Genomic DNA, 18,294 nt, shown 5'->3' with positions numbered 1-18,294 from the left:
TAATCATATTTGCTCCAATCTCGTCTACTTCAGCTTTAAAAGGATAAACACAATCTTCACACATTTTGAGCTGTGGATATTTCAATTTTATTGTGTTCTTTGAAAAATAGACATACTGTATGTAGACATTGATATATATATATATTTGTTCTTTATCCAATCCAACCTCCAATAAGTATACTTTTTTTTATTTACTGGGAGAATCCACGGTTACATCAGGAGACACTTAAACTGGGACATGGTCAGATTAAGAGCAGAAGAATATCCGTTGTGGATTTGGGATTGCAATGCAGAACTCAACTTTGGTCAATGTAAGGATAAAAATGAACTCACAATTCACAGCATGGAACTACATGTCAGCACATTTATTGGTCACTTATTAATAACGCTCTGACCACACTGCAGGGTTTCTTTATGACGGATTGTTTACCAGCTTGGTGTTTCTTCTTGTACTGTATATGCTTTGCAGCTTAACAGTTGTTGTGTAAATTCCTTGAATAATTATTAGTATATTGTTCTTCATAGTTATAGCTACATATTTGTGTTGTATCTGAGACCAAATGTGTTGACATCACAGATTAGAGTGGAGGCTGTGGGATGTTGAAAGGTCAACTTACATGAATATAGGTAGCCAGCATAGCAATACGGTATCTTATATAGCTTATAATATGTGCTTATATAAGAAGTATATAAGCATATATTATTTAATACAGTATGTATCTGGCATTGTTTCTGTATGGATTTGAAGAGGATATATTGTCCGAAAGACCTGCAGCATTGACGCACAGTAGGAGGCATGTAGCTTGATGGCACTTGGACTGTGACTACCACAAAAACATTGTTTTAATCAAGTACAATAAACAAAAAATGCAGATTTTTTACAGTACTGTATCTGTATGTGTGCAATGAATTTAAAACAAACAAGCAAACAACAAATCTAACAATTTAAAGTGGCATGGTCACAATATTTAAAAATATATATATTAAAATACATACTGTAAAGACACAAAAAAAGCAGCAAAACATGACCAATAACAGCTTGTTGTGCTTGTAAGTTAAAGTTACGGCGCATGTGAGTGCCAATAAAACAATCCATTTAAAACCTGCTTGATGGAACTTTTCGTGTAGTACGCAAGTGAATATGCAACCAGTTAAAAAAAGCTTTGATGATACATACATACTGCATGCTGTTCAGCTTACTGCATAATGTAGTTTCAAGTTTTGTGTGTGAGCACAGGAAGGCAGTTATTGTGTCGAAAGCATCTGTGGATCCAGACAGACTGTAAACAACGAGCGCTGTCAAACGTGATGGAGCTGATGTGATCTCACTGGAGAGCTGAGTGCACTCCCTTCATCCCCCTGTTATGTAACATAATCTGTCACGTTGTTTGTCTAGCTCGGTGCGCCCTCGCTCTGTCTTCATTTCAACACGCAGCACCTGCACATCTTCTTTTTCTTTTTTTTACCAACTCAAGACTGCTAGTTGCAAAAAAAAAAGTGCATGCCTGGATGGATAGTTGTGTATCTACATGTTTTGCAGTTTGTCACAGAAGAGGGAAGGAGACAACGAAAAGAAAGAGCATGGGTAATGAAGTGTTTAGGAAAACAAAAAAAGATAGATGAACGCCTTATTTGTATTATCTAAAAAGCAATCTGCTTGATTAAGTGACAGACTATGTTGTTCTGCATGTCCCCGTCCGGTTCAATGTACCTTTCATCAGTCTGTCTGGTCTCGTCTATCGATCCTGTCTGAAGATTCACTGAAGAAGACAAGGACAGAGGCCTAATAAGAAAATGTCAGTGTGAAATCGACCCTGAAGGTCTGTTCTAATCGGTGTTTATCTCTAATCTGTTCTGATGATGTGTGAACTTCTTGCCAAGTATTCGTGAAGACTTCTCTCGGCTTGTTGTTGCATGTAAACATAACTTAGAAGAAGTATTCAGCTAAAGAACATGTACTCGTATAGTGTGTTTGTGATTGACAGCTCTCACTGAGTGTTGTAATGAAGTTGCGCTGCACAAACGGTACATGTACACCCAGTACACACCCAGTATTCTGCACAAAGAAACACTCATCCTCTGATGTCCTTTTAGACACTATAGGCAGAGATAATGGTTGTTGTGTTCAGTGCTCCTTTTGATCATTTTCTGGCAATGCGGGCCAATCACCAATAACTTCAAACAACACCGCATCTGCTGCTCTACACCCTCCAGCAGTACCACCATCCTCTTTTACAAAATGTGAATCCTCTCGACAGAAACAAATACACAGTGCAAGCTACGATGTTGTTGTTCAGCGGCTGTGTTCTATCGATTTGTTTCTGTGGTTTGTTTTCTGGGTAGGGCTCAGGACCTGCATGTGCTTTTGTCAGATCACTATGAATTTCATACAGCTGGTGTTCAAACATCGGGCTTAAACTTTGCTAAGCTATATTAACTCTTCACCTATATATAACCTTAGAAATTAAGCTTTAATGTCAAACACAGCAAATAGAGATGAAGAACCAATACTATCCGTCATGTAAGCTGACCTTTCGAAAAAGAAAAACGCACACGTAGATCGTCACGCACACGTGTTTTTGCACTCACACACAGTCTGCACACCAAATCAATCACACTTCTTCACTTTATGCCTTCATCTGCACTTCTGTCAGGTCTCCGACTTTGTGGTCACTGGCTGGATGTTCTGGACTTTGGAGAGCGTGACTGGCACCTTTCCCTCTCCGGGGGTCGGTGCTCTCATTATGGGGGTACCTGTGTGACAGAAGCAGTTCTGCTATGTGGTATGTTCATACAGTATAACAGTAAAGAATAACCATTTCACTTACTCTTTGGCATTTATTTTTTTAACCTTCATTCCATACTGTGTCATAACAAGACAGAAGAAGGGTGAAACCTTACCCACTGTTGCGTGCAGATCTGCCAACCTCTCCTTAAACTTCTGCTGCAGGAACAGTTCTTCTTTGGAGTAGCTTTTGGCAAAAGCGGAAAGCAGGAGACCCACAGCCATGGAGGTGCCTCCCACACAGAACAACACGGCGCCAGTCAGCTTACAAACATCCAGTGCGCGGTTGAAACTGACAGCATGGCTGTTTGAGAAAAAGACAATTAGTTTAAAGCGTTAATTAGAAGTGTAAAAATCAATATTTGTGCAAACAATGATTGTGAACCTGAAGAGTTCTAAAGTCTGTTCCCAAAAAGTCACCTGGTGAGAACCTTGTTTTACTGCTATTTTCAAATGTCACAACTCAGACTGTTCTCATACACCGTTCATAGCTATACCTACGAAAAGTAATGCACTGTAATTTGTATGTTTACCACAAAATAATTGTTTATGTAATCCACATAAGCGGGGAAGGAAGTATAAGGAAGTATAAAGAGCTACAAACACGGCGTAGGGAGGAGGTCAGGGTGGATGGGTGGGTCGAAAAACACCAGACTTTCCCCCAGGAGACCACTGTTCACACCCTGTGTGAAACAAGTCAACGTTGATTTATTTGTCACGTAATTTCCCTACTTAAGTAATGCCATTTGCATAGTTATTTTAACCCAAACGTTGACTTATTTGTCACGTAACTTCCGTACTTAAGTGTGGCTTACAGTGTTTCTGTTAACGTGCCATCAGGGCCTCCTGGGAACACATGGGCCCAGTGTTACCAGCCTATAAAAACCTGGGCTTGATGACTCATTCTCTCTCTCTCTCTTTCCCCCGCAGACACCATTGCCGGCCATGTGGAAGCTTTAGATTTGTTTGTTTTATACATTTTACAACATGCACACACCATTGACACCCTCCATGCACACCTTACACTACTAATACTACTGATATTCACACTCCATACCTTTTTGATCCTCTGTTCTGTATATTTTATTCTTTTAGGTTAAATGAATTAATTGATTTAAATGTTACCACGGTATGTCTCCATATTTTTCATGGTCCTGAGAGCCAGGCTGTTACATAAATAACGTCATTTCCGGAGTTATTTTAACCCCAATGTTGACTTATTTTTTATGTAAATGCCCTACTTAAGTAACACCACTTCCAGAGTTATTTTAACCCAAACCACAATCTTTTCCTAAACCTAACTAAATAGTTTTGTTGCCTAAACCAAACTCAATAGTTTTGTTGCCTAAACCTAACTTAATAGTTTTCTGCCTAAACCAAACTCTGTAGTTTTGTTGCTTAAACCTAACTAAGTAGTTTTGCAGCCTAAACCTAACCAAGTCTTCCTTTTCCTAAACCTAACCAAGTAGTTGTTTTACCTAGACCTAACCATGTCTACCTTTTCCTAAACCTAAGTAGATTTGTTGGCCAAACCTAACCAAGTTGCTTCCCTTGATGACGGAACTTTATTTTGAAAAGATGTAACGAGCGGAAATTGACAATATGCGTTACTTGTTGTTGGACGAAATGAAGAAAAACTTTTCGTAAGATATCATACTTACTGTCGTATGAGGATATGTTGCACAACTAGACCCTTTGTTCAATTATTGCAATTTTGTTGCCCTGTATATCTACTACATGAGCATTCCACTAAAACAATGTGGTCTCCATTATGTACATGAGATGGAAGAAGATATAGTACACATTACAACTGTGAATGATAAATATACAGAATAGCTGTGTAAGAAAATGAAATATTACATTAACTCCCTCCCGTTAATACACTGTATTGTTCCTATACCTGTCAACAAATAGGAGATCATCCTCGCCAAATGCCTCGATCCTGGCTGGAGTGGCGTAACCCACCAAAACAACAATGAGTCCTGCGAATAAGATCAGGGAGCCGAACGCGAGACAGACCTGGCGGGAAAGAATAAAGCGGCGATTACAGTATGTAGCCCAAATAACAGCAGATGAGATACAGTCTTTGTTGAAGGTTAACCTCACCTTCCAGAGTAAAGAGCTCCACCTGCTAGGCGATCTCTGAATCTGAAAATCTTCATCACGTTCCCAGATAGAAGCTGTGCACTCCTCGTAAAACTGGAGAAGAGATCAGAGAGATATGTTTTACATTCCAAACATGGAAACTGAAACCCGCGAGAGATCTAAAACCCTCAAGTTTCAAAAAGAAAAAGTCAAGTGATTACAATATGAGGCTGGGAAGATGAAGGGTTTGTGATAGAAGAGAATGGTTGATATTGTGTCAGGATATACAGTATGTGTGTCTGTGTGTGTGTGTTACCTGGTGTAGGTAGGAGCGGACTCCATACTGCTGGCAGTTCCCGTTGGCTTGAGCTTGTTCACCATACTCCGACCCACAGATCTCTGAGCAGGAAGTCATCCTTCACATCTGTCTACCTGCTTGAGGACACACACACACACATGCATGACTGCACCCTTGCTTTAAGGAACCACCCACGCGGTTTGTGGACAAACTCTCTCCGGCGTTTACCAATGCTCAAACACGCACACACAGATATGCAGCGCATTTATACATTCATACACACAAGCATGTACCCTCACACACACACACAGTAACAGAAAGTTATGTAACATTGTGCTGAAGGCATGGCTGCCTCAGCACATTGAGATTAATGATGCATTATCTTCTATGCTGTTATGAAATAAGCCATGAAATGTTGCATCGGTCCTCCTTTTTAGATTCAATAATAGTGTCGGCTGAGTACAGAGAGTCCTAACATGCACAGAATTAACCTTCTTCTCGTTTGTTTTTTATACAACAAAATCCCCAAAAAACATCTTTTTTTATGCTGTACATCAAAGATAAAGCAACATACTTAGTATCTTTCAGTTTCACCTGTTTCAAATAGAAGATATGTAAATGGCATGCTGTACTGATTATCGTTTATCATGCTTTTTGTCTTACAAGACAGATAATATCAGGTCTGCCATTCACATAACAAAAAATATACCAAAAATAACAATTAATTGTTTTCCAAACAAGATATCTCACATTGCATGTGATGTTATACATGCTATCAAATGTCAATGTGGTAGGCTCTGTAAAGATACAACTTTTAATGCATCAGTAACATGAAGAAGAAAGTAATTTGCACAAACTTGTGATTTTACAGAATTCAAATGTTTTACATAAAGATCATTCAGGGAATCTAACTAGCTATTGTATTACAACTTGTGTTGTATCATCTGTTACCTTTTTCTTTGTTTTGTTGCTATAAAAAAAAAAACTAAACAGAACTTCCATCCTGATAAAACAAATGACATTAAAAGACAGGAAAATAGCTGCTCCAGGAAATTATATTTTCCACACACTCGCAATTCCCTCAGTATCCATCTGAGATCCAGAGGTATTTCACAGCTCAGTGCCTCTATACAAACGCACACGACTATGTTTCAAGTTTCTGTCAGCTAGCACCCTAACCCTAAATCTCAAGAATTGGGACCAAAACATTGATCCAAGTGTTGGCAATGTTTCTTATAAATGCCAAAAGAAGTCAAACTAAATGAAGCCACACATTGATACACTATAAGTTATTGTTCCAAAGCAGAATTCTATCCTCTTGTGATTCGTGCGGTGAATGGACAAAGAAGCAATATTTGTAACTGATGTGACTTAATGGGCTTTCTATCAACCAGGAGGTGATGTAACGTTAAGTAAAGTAGCAGTGGTTACACACCGCTGAAGAAAAACATGTTGTTGACTTAAGTACTGTAGGGAATAAATTTGGGCTTGTATCTGGAGGCACTTTCTGGTAAACTAATCAGGGAACTATTTCCCCAATTATGTGAGATAAGTCAGCGTAAACAGTATTTGTGATATTTACTGATGCAATCTGTGCAATAATAATAAGGGAATTTGATATAGGTTAGCACAAAAGAGCATCTTTGACCTCCAGCCTGTGACACCATCAGTGTCGTTACACAACTCGTGTAGAAGGAAGGCATTACTTTTAAAGGTGTAAATATATTAATGAATCACGGACATCACCAGTTTTTTTATTTTTAGTCATCATTGACATCTGACATTACATATTTACATGTATCTTATGATGCTATATTGTCAAGTCCAAAATCACATATTTCCCTCAAAAGGCTTGACAGTCTCTAAAGCATATAGCACCCTCTACCTTTGATTTAGGGTTGACCTATTTCATTAGATTGATCAAATCTCAATTAGCACAGAGGTAATATCTGTTTTTTGTGAGTTGTTGTAATTGTAAACATTTTGGGGGTATAGTTTAAACATTGGCTAGACACAGCTAACATATATTCTATTCCTTATAGAAATTCCCTTAGAGATAATACAGATGATAGATGGTCAAAAATGTGTAGAGGAGGTTGAGAGTGTCCCACTTTAAATAAATTGCCATACATGAATTCACACAGCATATGGGAGTATATGGGAGATGTCAGGGTTTTAGTCAGATAACATGAGTGTGATGAGGGAAACTCTGCATTAAGATGAGACACGCTGTTCCCTGGTAAAGTACCTCGTGTTAATCATATTACTGCTTAATTTGTACCTGCTGAGGACTGTCATGAACATCTGGTTCTGCCCAGATGCTGTGAAGTCTCACTCATACCCACATCTGCATATATTCAAGACAATTTAAATATTCATCATCCAGAAAAATAATGAAAAACAAGAAATATGGAAATATGAGGGATTGCTATATGAACTGCATGTTAGAAAGAGACTAAATCTATCCCCACTAAAACATTACACTTGAGAGGGAAACACATGGAGTCAGGAATTTAAAAAAAGGCACATTTTGCATTATCATATTTTAATTTACAATAAGGGTGTAAAATTAGCTTCAGTGCTTGTAAATGTCATCAGTGCCTTTGACCTTGTGGTCAGGGACAACATTCAAGCATACAGAAACACACAACGTAAATGGCCTAAACTGACTTACAGATAAGGTTATTTGATTACATGCCATGTATCAATAGCTGAAATAAATAAATAAATAAATAATAACACCACCAAAACAAACTGTGAAAAAGGCCAAAATGTACTAAATTCAGATGAGCTCACAGGTCGCAGATGTAACCTCTAATGTGGCTCTAATAAGGAGATGTTTAGTCTTATCCAGGTGTATCATCCACTCCTTATTTGACATTTTTTCCTCATCCACAACACACAAACTAAATCGACCTATATCTTGACCTAAATCAAACATAGGTTTTGAAAAATAAAATCAATGCAATCATCAAAATGAAGATGTAAATGCCCCAAAATGCATTAGTAATCGTGCCTATACAAGATGTCCTATTATGAACCGTTGAACCGGAGGAGCTGTCCGTGGTGCTGAACGCCATTCTTTCCATCCAGCCCTCATCAGCCCAGCAGGAAAACACACAGACGTCATATGTGACGCCAGTCTGAAAACAGACCTCATCCCAACCCCCCATGAGACACAAATAGACACACAGGCACGCGTTTCAATTCAACTTAGAAAGACGCACTTTGCATCAAAGACTAAATCTTAACCACCTGATAAAATATAACCTCTAAATATGACATCTGCAGGTAGAAGCTTATAGGGGTTGAAGTTTGATTTCGTCTGATTAGGATCCCAACGCCTGAAAAAACGCTCATAAATGAATAATATATAAACCAGCGAATATGTGAAAGAAAGGTGACAACACAAAGTTTAAAAAGAACATTATGTTTCGACATTTTCCTCCACAAGAACAGCTACTTCCAGATGTGCAAGTTGATAGAGGAGCGCGCGAGGAGTCCATGCAGGAAGGAAATAGGATTTTCCCGATATGTTATTTATACAAAATCAACAATCCATCTGAAGCCTCTATAATAATACCAGAAATATTATTTCAAAATCATTAAAATCATCATTTTACCTGTCATTAGCAGCTCGGAGAGGGATCACTCGCTGCTGTTCCCTCAGCCGGGTCCCATCACTCTACGGTCACCTCTCTCTCTCTCTCTCTCTCTCTCTCTCTCTCTCTCTCTCTCTCTCCATCGATGATTCAGATTTTCACGCTGTCTACTGCGCAAGCGTCACATCCATGACAATATATGATTCAATGGCGAATATAAATAACCAGACAGGAGGAGGGTTGGATTGAAGGGCTAGCTGAACAGAAAGACATTCATTCATTCAAGATTCAACATTCATGCCTAGATGGATGAATGGATGAATGAATTAATAGATGGATGAAAGACAGAGATAGATAGATAGGATGGATGGATGAATGAATTTATTGATGGATAAAAGACTGAGATGGATGTATAGATGATAGATAGATAGATAGATAGATAGATAGATAGATGGATGGATTAATGGATTAATTGATGGATAGATGGATGGATGGATAAATAGATATATGAATAGATGGATTAATGGATGAATGGATTTATTGATGGATAAAAGAGAGATGGATGGATGGATGGATGGATGTATAGATGATAGATAGATAAATAGATAGATAGATAGATAGATAGATAAATAGATAGAACGATAGATATATAGATAGATAGATAGATGGATTAAAGGATTAATGGATACATTAATTCATGGATAAATTAATTAATTGATGGATAAAAAACAGAGATGGATGGATGGATTAATGGATTAATTGATGGATAGATGGATGGATAGATGGATGGATGGATGGATGGATAGATATATAGATAGATAGATGGATAGATGATTAGATGGATGGATGGACCATTAAGTAGGGCATGTTTCAACAGAGGGCAGGAACACTCATTATTTCTCAGGGGAGCTAGTCATAACAATGTCAGTGCAAAGTCAGAGGAGGGGTACAGCCCTACACGATGTATAGGTCTCTATCATGTTATGTAACTACCATTCCAGCTTCACCCATATGCACATGTTGGAACATATGGATACAGAATGACACAGAATGTCACTAGCTGAAAATACAGTGATTTGCACACACATCCTACACCAATGGGATGTCATACCAGTCACAGAAACACAAAAGAAGAAAAGCACATCTGAGTCACGCATCAAAACCCACAGCAGGTACACTATAATGCAAGACACACACGCGCACACACCATTTTCCAGAATTCCAGACACATTCCAGTACAGTCTATTTTTAGCACTGTCAATGACGTGCACCGTTGACGGAAGTGTTAGTCATCATCTCAGTGCTCATCTCGAGGAAGGTATACGTACTCAAGAGACGAACCACATCACAACTTAAGTACGTCATTCTCGCTCAGTTAAGAACAAGAATGAGCCTGCTGTTCAGTTACAGTCGACACATCAAAATGAGAGAAATGTCTTTACTTTTCAGGTTTGTTTAATGTGTGCTTTACTGTAATAACAGAATATAATAAGCATTTTCTTGGAAATTCAGCACCACATGTTCAAGCCTTAATTATGTCTATGACCTTGCACATTGTGTACTGTAAGTAGGGTATTTTTGAAATGGGTGACTGGGCCAGATGATAAGCTGAGACACAAAACTCAAAATTGACAGCTCATGGGCTGGTGTGGATTAGTCTCTGTTACCAGGAGAGGTTGGCGTGCACACAACATTAGCCGAACTAGAGGCAGCAAAGGGAGACGAGGAAGTGGGAGCAGCTGTCGCCATGACAATGATCTTGGGGATATTTATCAGGTGAAGAGATGCTGTTATGTATCAAAGGAGAGGTCGGGTTGCTCTGTGCTTCCAATGAGCATTTCAGTTTGCTTGTATGGGGACAGGTGTCATTTCATTCATGGAAATGAACTACTGGTTTCATTAGCTGTGTTATATCTTCACCATGTGGTGCTTTTGTAAAGTTGTTTAATATACACTTGGGATTAAATGACAAATTATTATACATTTTTGCGTATACCAAAGAGGAGTAAAATAATTTGCATACATGATTTTGTTTTTAGATGTAAGGTTAATATGTGGAATTGAATTTACTGTGCGTATAAGATATGGCAGCTTTGACCTTTACATAGTAAGACTACTACTAGAGTTAGACTAATGCTATTGGTGAGTGTGCAATGGCAATGCATCTCACCTCATTTGCAATTACTGGAGTGGCACGTACATATTTTTTGTACGGCCTATGAACCACATACAGATGATGATATGTGAAGGACTGGAGACCCACATCCATGCCGTATCTCTGCCTTTTTCCTGATTTATGTTGTCATAGGCCTCGGCCCCTCCATAGGATCCTGAATACTATAAAATAAAAGTACAATAACAACAAACAAATCAACTGATGATGGCCCATAAGTGATGACATAGCGTGCTTCTGAAAAGCAGCACTATATCTCTCAGTTTGCACTGGTGTTAAATCAGAATGCACCTGTTGGACACAAACACCCTTTCACATCTTTCAAAGCTCATGCTTGTTATTGTTTCTTGAGTGGTTTCATAGTGTATAAGCCAAAATATCCCTGATACGGGAGGTGCAATCTTGAGATTTGACGTCATTTGGAGGCAGAGGCTGCACGGTAATGATAGGGCGATAGAGCCGCGGTATAGAAGTCCCACCCACACACACACCCCCAACCAATCGCGAGCCGAGTGCAGCCACAGCTTGTCAGCGAGAGAGAGAATCACGGCTGCCAATCATGATGTTTCACCCCCTTTTTATAGCATCAAATAACTAATTACAACCAAACTTATCAGAAGAACACTTGAACATACAGTACATCAGCATGATATTAAAATGAAAAACTATCTTTGGGAAAATCTATTTGACGTGTACTTCGACTTGTCCCATCAGCTAACATGGAGGGGTTGGTCTTCATGACCTACACTGCAGCCAGCCACCAGGGGGCGATAAAAACGTTTTGGCTTCACTTCTGGGGAGCTGTCATTTCATCCATCTTTATATACAGTATATGGTTCACACACACCACATACACATACAGTGGACACTATGTTACATTTGGAGATTGCTTTATATATATATATATATATATATATATATATATATGTATTTTTTTTTCTTTCTTAGCCAAATCCTCTTTAAATAGATATGTTGAAATCAGCTCACGCAGTAGTGACTGTGTTCGTGATAGTTGCAGGCCAGAGGAACTAATGGACACTTTACAGTCCCGTTTTGTAAGATAAATTAGATGCGCTAAAATATGAGAGATTGAAGCTTTGGAATACCCTACGTATGTTTAGAAATAGATGAGTTCATTTCTATTTATTATTGGTTAACAGAATAATCTGTGCTGCCATCTAATACAATGACTTGTGCGTGTGCTATCACATTGCAGCATACTAATGCACTTTTGTTGGGAAGAAAATGTTCTGTCATCTCTCTCTCTCTCTCTCTCTCTCTCTCTCTCTCTCTCTCTCTCTCTCTCTCTCTCACTCTGTTTACAAGCTGAGCATCTCAGAGCGGAGAGAGGCGGTTTCTATGGCGACGTGAAAAGGTCACCTTCAGGAAGTTCTCTGTGAGCGTGTGCAGAATGCCAGTTGGATAATCAGGCTTCCTGTAATGACTGATAACAGACCACAGCTCATTAGAGAGAGAGAGAAAGAGAGATAGAAAGAGACAGAGAGGGAGAGAGATGGGGTGGGGTGGGGTGGGGTGGGGGGGATCGGGAGATATTATTAGTTATAGAGCAAAGAAACAATACAACATTTATACTAATGGTATGCCACACTTTCAATGTGAATTGCAGTGCAGTACACACTTTATTCATACATAAAATACAGATAAGCAGAAATAGTAAAGCAGCCAACAAGACATGACAATAACTTTGGACTACTAAGTGTCCACTGTCCCCTCTAATTCAAGTGGAGGACGATACTGTATATAGGTAATAAATGAGGAAAAAAAGAGACACATTTATCTGCTAAAACGTCTATAGAGTAGGCCACATTTCCCTGGTTGGCAGATCATTTAGACAGAAACAAGATGACTTCACTGTCATATAGGGCAATGCTACCTGGCTGCCTGGCAGGACATTGTGACCTACATTAGCAGCAATGCTGCTGCTACATTGCGACATGAGACATTTCTTCGGTATAACAAGAGCTGATTACGAAAGCAATAATAATTATAACCGGCAGCAGTAGCCTGCTCAGAACAGTAAATCAATTATAATAAATTGCACAAATCAAGATCTTTTGTCTGCAATCCTTTTACCAGGATATCAGAGCACGTCTTCTTCTAATCCAGTGTCTCAAAGTGTCATCATCCCCCAACACTGAATATATATTTTATAAAAAAGTACAGCTTTATGTCCCTATATATATATATATATATATATATACAGTATATATTTCTAATTACTTAGAAGAAGCGTAACCTTGGTTTCCACATGCATCCCTGACAGAAAAAATGTTTCTCATTACTCCTGTGGAATAGGATATTGGTTTAAACCAAGCTTGTAGTCATTAGCTTTCTTTTATTGTGTGCTGTAGGCTACCTTTTGGATTAAGTAGGGGCATGTTTTCATTAAGTATATGTGATTTATTTTTCTCTCTCATGATAACTTCCCCCATGACTCCACCCCCTTGCATGCTAGATTACCTACAGTATAAAGTAAAATACACACAATTGTGTCTCACTCTGTCCATCAACAATATATAAATAATTATAACAAAGCTTTAAATCTGAGTGGATGCTGATGTATGTATGTCTTCATACACGTCCTTAAGCAATTGTGAAATTGAAAAATGTTCAAACATTTCATAATTTATTATGGGGCCCCTGTGGATCTGTACTTCTCAGCTATTTACATACAATAGGTAAATAAATAAACAATTATTGGCACAGAAAAAAAACTAAAAATTTTAGCAACCACAAAAGTCTAATTTAGTACACAATAGTATCTAATATAATTTAGTATATGGGTTCTTTCTGTCACCATTGCTCAAATTTTGTCCCATTTTCTCTGTACAATATCTTGTTATGATTATATGTTTTCTGATAATGCCATCCAATAGGCACACTATTGTGATGCTAGTGATCTTGCTATGAATGAGATTAACCGATAAACCATTCAAGCAGTCCAACACAGCACATCATTTGCTATTTAACTACCACTGGACTCAGTAATTACTTCCTACCAACAAGGCTGACATCTACTGGGCATCATGGGTTCTGCATCAACAGTGTATAAACACTGTGTAGATATGGAATGAGTTTAACCATCAGAATTCAATACTTGCTATGTTTGCCTTGTATATGTCACAAATGTTTAATTTTGGCTTATTCTATTGGCTTATTGTGTGCACCGTTTGGCATTTTCCATTTTGAAATAAGATTGTGGTGTTAATACACTGTGTTGATGTAACTTTCACAACTCGTCAAACATTCTGTTCAAGGTCTGTTTGACATATTCATTCAACAATAACTGGAGCTTTTTATCCTAGCTCATGCAATAGCTTTTTCAAATGTTATTTGATTTATTTCACGTAATTTATTTCCCAGTACATTTATAAATAGAATGAAAGACATGTAGGCAATGACAGGAACATGTTATAGTTACAAGGTGCATATCTAAAATTTAATATATGGTACTATTTCAAGATTTCTTCCACTCAAATCAGTCATAAATAATGGTTTATTGTAGAGTTCCTGAAATTAGGTAAAAACTTTATTGAATTTGTACTCCCAGTTCAAGCACATGTGGTTTTAGCTGTCTTGCATTAGCCCTCCCCATATTTTATTTGATGATAGATGAGAGGGAGGGACACCTGATCTATCCATCTCAGGAACCTTAGCCTTGGTGTTGTTGTCCATTCTTCATCATATTGATTCCTCTGTCATTCTGCCATTCCAGGGCTGGAAGCTCGGACTTTCCACTTGGGCCGTGCTGTATTTCATAAACCATTGACTGGAGGGGCCAAAGAGGTGTCACTCTGATGGAAGTGATCTTTCTCTGTGGGACAAAGCTATCAAAGTTATAGCTATACAGACTTTAAAGTGTGGCAACATTTATGCAGTCTCAAAGAATGGTGGTGCATGTGAGGGACAAATCTCAATACAACCTCTATTACGTAATTTGTAAAACTGACATAATAGGTTGCCTTCGGATAAATTAATTGGTTTAAATGAATCTTTATCTCTGCCAGGTGCCGTGTATTAGAATAACGGAGGCATCACACCAGAAAGCACTCACACAATTATTCAGCTCTTTCTAGTGATACTTAGAAAATCTGGGAGCAGTGCTCTAATTTGTCAAGTCCTTTAAGTAAAGGAGAGCGCCGCTTCCTTTGTAAAAACAAGAAAACAATATATACAGATAACTATTATGCAAATTTCATTGTAATCATATCACATTCGCCCCCATCACTAATGATATCCATATATTAAAATTGTGGCCAAAGGCTTCCTGTTTTACTTGGCCTTTAACAAATCTAGTTATGAGAACACATTGCTCATATTTCCTGTAATCATTTATTAACAAGCTGAGAAGCTTCAGGGGGATACAGAGAATCAGGTTAGGATGGTAAAGCCACAGTAGGGGATATATAAACAGATCAGTCATAAAAGTACTCTAAGCTAGGCATAGAGCTATATGGGCAAAATGTAATTTTAGAATATTTTTCTTTATAATGAAAAAATAACAGCATTAGACACTTGGGCGTCCAATACAAATTAAACTTACATATTTTTTTTTGTTATAAAATTGTCTAGATCCAATTTAATACTGATTTTCTTTAAGAAATCAGGAGTCAAAATTGAAGTAATTAGGTTAAGAAAACATACGAAGAAATGAATCATACGTACATCCTCATTAATTTCAGGGGGCATATCCAAAATATAAAAGAGTATGCAGTCAAGTGTTTATGTAAATTGAAGTTACGTTTGTCCATGTTAAATATCTCATTTTTCTGTCGCCTAATTTACAATTCTAGGAAGTCTAATAGAAAGAAAAAGTTTCTATTTGAAATATGATAGTAGATGTATATTAATCATAATCATAAATCATTCATACATAACAGTGAGTGATTTGTTATAAGCTTTGTGACAACTCTTTACCTGTAGGCCCCTCCACACATGTACACACAGTTTCTGGGGCTATAGCCTTGTGTTCCTATGGTGATCCTCAGCTTCCCCCACTATTTTAATTGTACCATTTCAAACATTTACACTGAGTGGTCATCAGTCACCGGTCTATGGGGGTTGATGTATGGGTCTGAGCTGTAATAGTCTCTGCTTTGCTCTCCAGGCACAACATCACTTATGAGAGACACACTTAATAGCAATTAATCATGCTGGATCACTCCCCATAGACTCTCGCACACACATGCACACAAATACGCACACACACACACACACTTTCCTATTGTGTGTTTTTAGTGCCATTTACGTATGTGAGTATTGCCAAAAAATAGTAAATGTTACACAAACTACTACAGAATACCCACAGGTCAAGCTGATATCCAGCAATTCTGAGGGATAGTTGGCTTTAGGTAAAAGGGTCTAGGTCAGGGGTCGGCAACCTCCTTGTTATGAAGTACCATTTTTAAAAATGTTCTCGTTAATCAATGTGCCATGTCAACATTACGGTTAGCATTAACTTTAAATATGACACCACATCAAAATTTAAATCTCTAATACATCTGTAATTTTATTCCATTCACATAGGAAAAAAAAAAAAATAGACATTTTTCTTGCATAATCAGGACATTGTAATTATATATGAGAGCACTTTACAAGAAGGCATCCTTATAAAAAAATCCACATCTGAGTTTAAATCATTAACCCTACCAACCTTCAACCAATCAACTTAACAAATTCTGTGAAGGAGGCAATGAGTACTAGCCAAAAAAAAATCAATCAAACTGCCGTAAATAACACAACTGCCAATGGCTGTGAAGGAGGTCATTTGGCATGCGGATGAGAGGGCACTTCAACAATTCCAAAAAACTCTCTTGCACACTTATTGCATGTTAGTGTGCCATGCCTAAGGTTACCTACCCCATGGTCTATGTTAAGATTAGAGATGGTTGGATTTTGAATGAGTTTGTGTCGGATTAGAATCTGGGGATCGATCCATCGCTTCCTATAAAGTAACTACAGTGGACTCTGTAAGAAGACATTGTTTACTGAAGGCCTATAATGTGGAGCTCCTCCAGTGCAAACAGTCCTAACTTAAAAGTGTCATACACACATCTAGTATTTTCGAAACATACATAAAGTTTCTGTAAAAGAGTGCTATAGTTCCTTGAGTCACCCTGAACCTGATCTGAACCTGCTACCTTGCACGTGCCTCACAGTCAGTAGGGCGAGGTTGGGCCCAGCACACTGCCGGTACCTCTCCCATCTACTGCTCTTTTTGTATATTCTGTAGATCCATCTGCCATTTCGACCCCCTCTACTTTGGTTCTCTTCCCCTCTCTTTCTCCCTGCTTCTCTGTAATTGGTCATTTAAATGAAAAAGCCTCAAATTGGAGGATTAGAGGTGCATGTCTCTCTCTCTCTCAGTCTCTCTCTAGGAGTGACTGAGAGAGAGAGAGAGAGAGAGAGAGACAGTCCCATGGTGATATGGCAGACAGTCTCCAAGGGATGTCCTTAAGAACAAAAGCATCTGGAAGAGGCCTCCTTTGCACTCTCAGTTACCGTGGTTACAGGCTGGCAGCTTGTGTGTGTTTGTATAGTATGTGAGCCTGCAATGTAAGTATTTGCTATCTTGTGCAGTTGAAATATCCTGATTGAAAAATTCATGAAAGATTCGTGATGAAAATATTGTGTTTTAAATTTCAGAGATGAGGTTGAGAATCACATTTTGATAAAGGTACAGTAGCACTTGGTGTGGGGAGAATCAGGAATGGATTAGAACAAATGCTTGTCAATGGAAGGCATTCAAAAGTTTAAACGTCTGCCTGAGTGTGTGCTTGCGTGCGTGCGTCTGCGTGCATGAATGTGTGCGTGTGCCGGCTGGCAAGCAACTGTCACCACGTGGCAACAGCCAACCACGCTTCACTGCTGGCCGCGCCAAGCTCTCCAATTACAGAGGCCAGCTCTGCCAGGAGCCCCCTCTTTTTCTCTCAATAGATGGGATGACTGGGCTGCATCCTCTTACACACACACACACACACACACACACACACACACGCGCCTCTCTCCCCTCCTTTTTTCTCGTGGTGCACCTGCCTCCCTGCTCTCCAGGCCAGCTCAACCCCTATCAAAGGAGCTGAGCTCTTTTCTTCCAGAAAGCTAATCCAACACCTGTCTCCGGGCTTTATACTGGGAATAGAGGACTGTGCGAGTGTGAATGCAAGAGTACAGTGTGTGGAAGGGAGAGTGTGTGTTTTTTTGGGGGGGAGAGGGAGACAGTTTGTGTTTCTGCTAGATCAAGAGCAAAAAAGAAATAGTGTGTGTGCGTGTCTCTTTTATGTGAGGATTTGAGAATGGACATATGGAGACTACAAGGCACACTGTATTCTTT

The 18,294-nt window shown here is 38.6% G+C and overlaps 1 protein-coding gene across 2 annotated transcripts; it reads right to left on the bottom strand.

Moving 5' to 3' along the window:
- Positions 1 to 63: 63 nt before the first annotated feature.
- On the bottom strand, positions 64 to 8,929 carry nrsn1 (neurensin 1). Of its 2 annotated transcripts, none has more exons than XM_037785715.1 (6): positions 8,792 to 8,929; positions 5,187 to 5,305; positions 4,892 to 4,984; positions 4,686 to 4,804; positions 2,902 to 3,089; positions 64 to 2,754 (listed from the first exon to the last, which is right to left on the bottom strand). In XM_037785715.1, the coding sequence occupies exons 2-6, from the start codon at positions 5,283 to 5,285 to the stop codon at positions 2,651 to 2,653; spliced, it is 603 nt and encodes a 200-aa protein (XP_037641643.1). In that variant the 5' UTR covers positions 5,286 to 5,305; positions 8,792 to 8,929; the 3' UTR covers positions 64 to 2,650. The 2 variants fall into 2 exon arrangements, with proteins under 2 accessions (XP_037641643.1, XP_037641644.1); XM_037785716.1 differs by having other exon boundaries at positions 5,187 to 5,302; positions 8,792 to 8,924.
- Between the last annotated feature and the right edge of the window lie 9,365 nt (positions 8,930 to 18,294).

This window comes from Sebastes umbrosus, chromosome 11 (genome assembly GCF_015220745.1).
Source record: "Sebastes umbrosus isolate fSebUmb1 chromosome 11, fSebUmb1.pri, whole genome shotgun sequence".
Taxonomy (NCBI): Eukaryota; Metazoa; Chordata; class Actinopteri; order Perciformes; family Sebastidae; genus Sebastes; species Sebastes umbrosus.
This window is presented reverse-complemented; position numbering and strand designations above follow the sequence as displayed.

Bases quoted from the DNA above. Each gene is read 5' to 3' on its own strand.
- nrsn1 (XM_037785715.1), bottom strand. From the start codon at position 5,285: ATGACTTCCTGCTCAGAGATCTGTGGGTCGGAGTATGGTGAACAAGCT. The intron at 4,805-4,891 runs GTGAGGTTAACC...CTTTCCCGCCAG, and splicing joins GGAGCTCTTTACTCTGGAAG to GTCTGTCTCGCGTTCGGCTC. The intron at 2,755-2,901 runs GTAAGGTTTCAC...TCTGTCACACAG, and splicing joins AGATCTGCACGCAACAGTGG to GTACCCCCATAATGAGAGCA.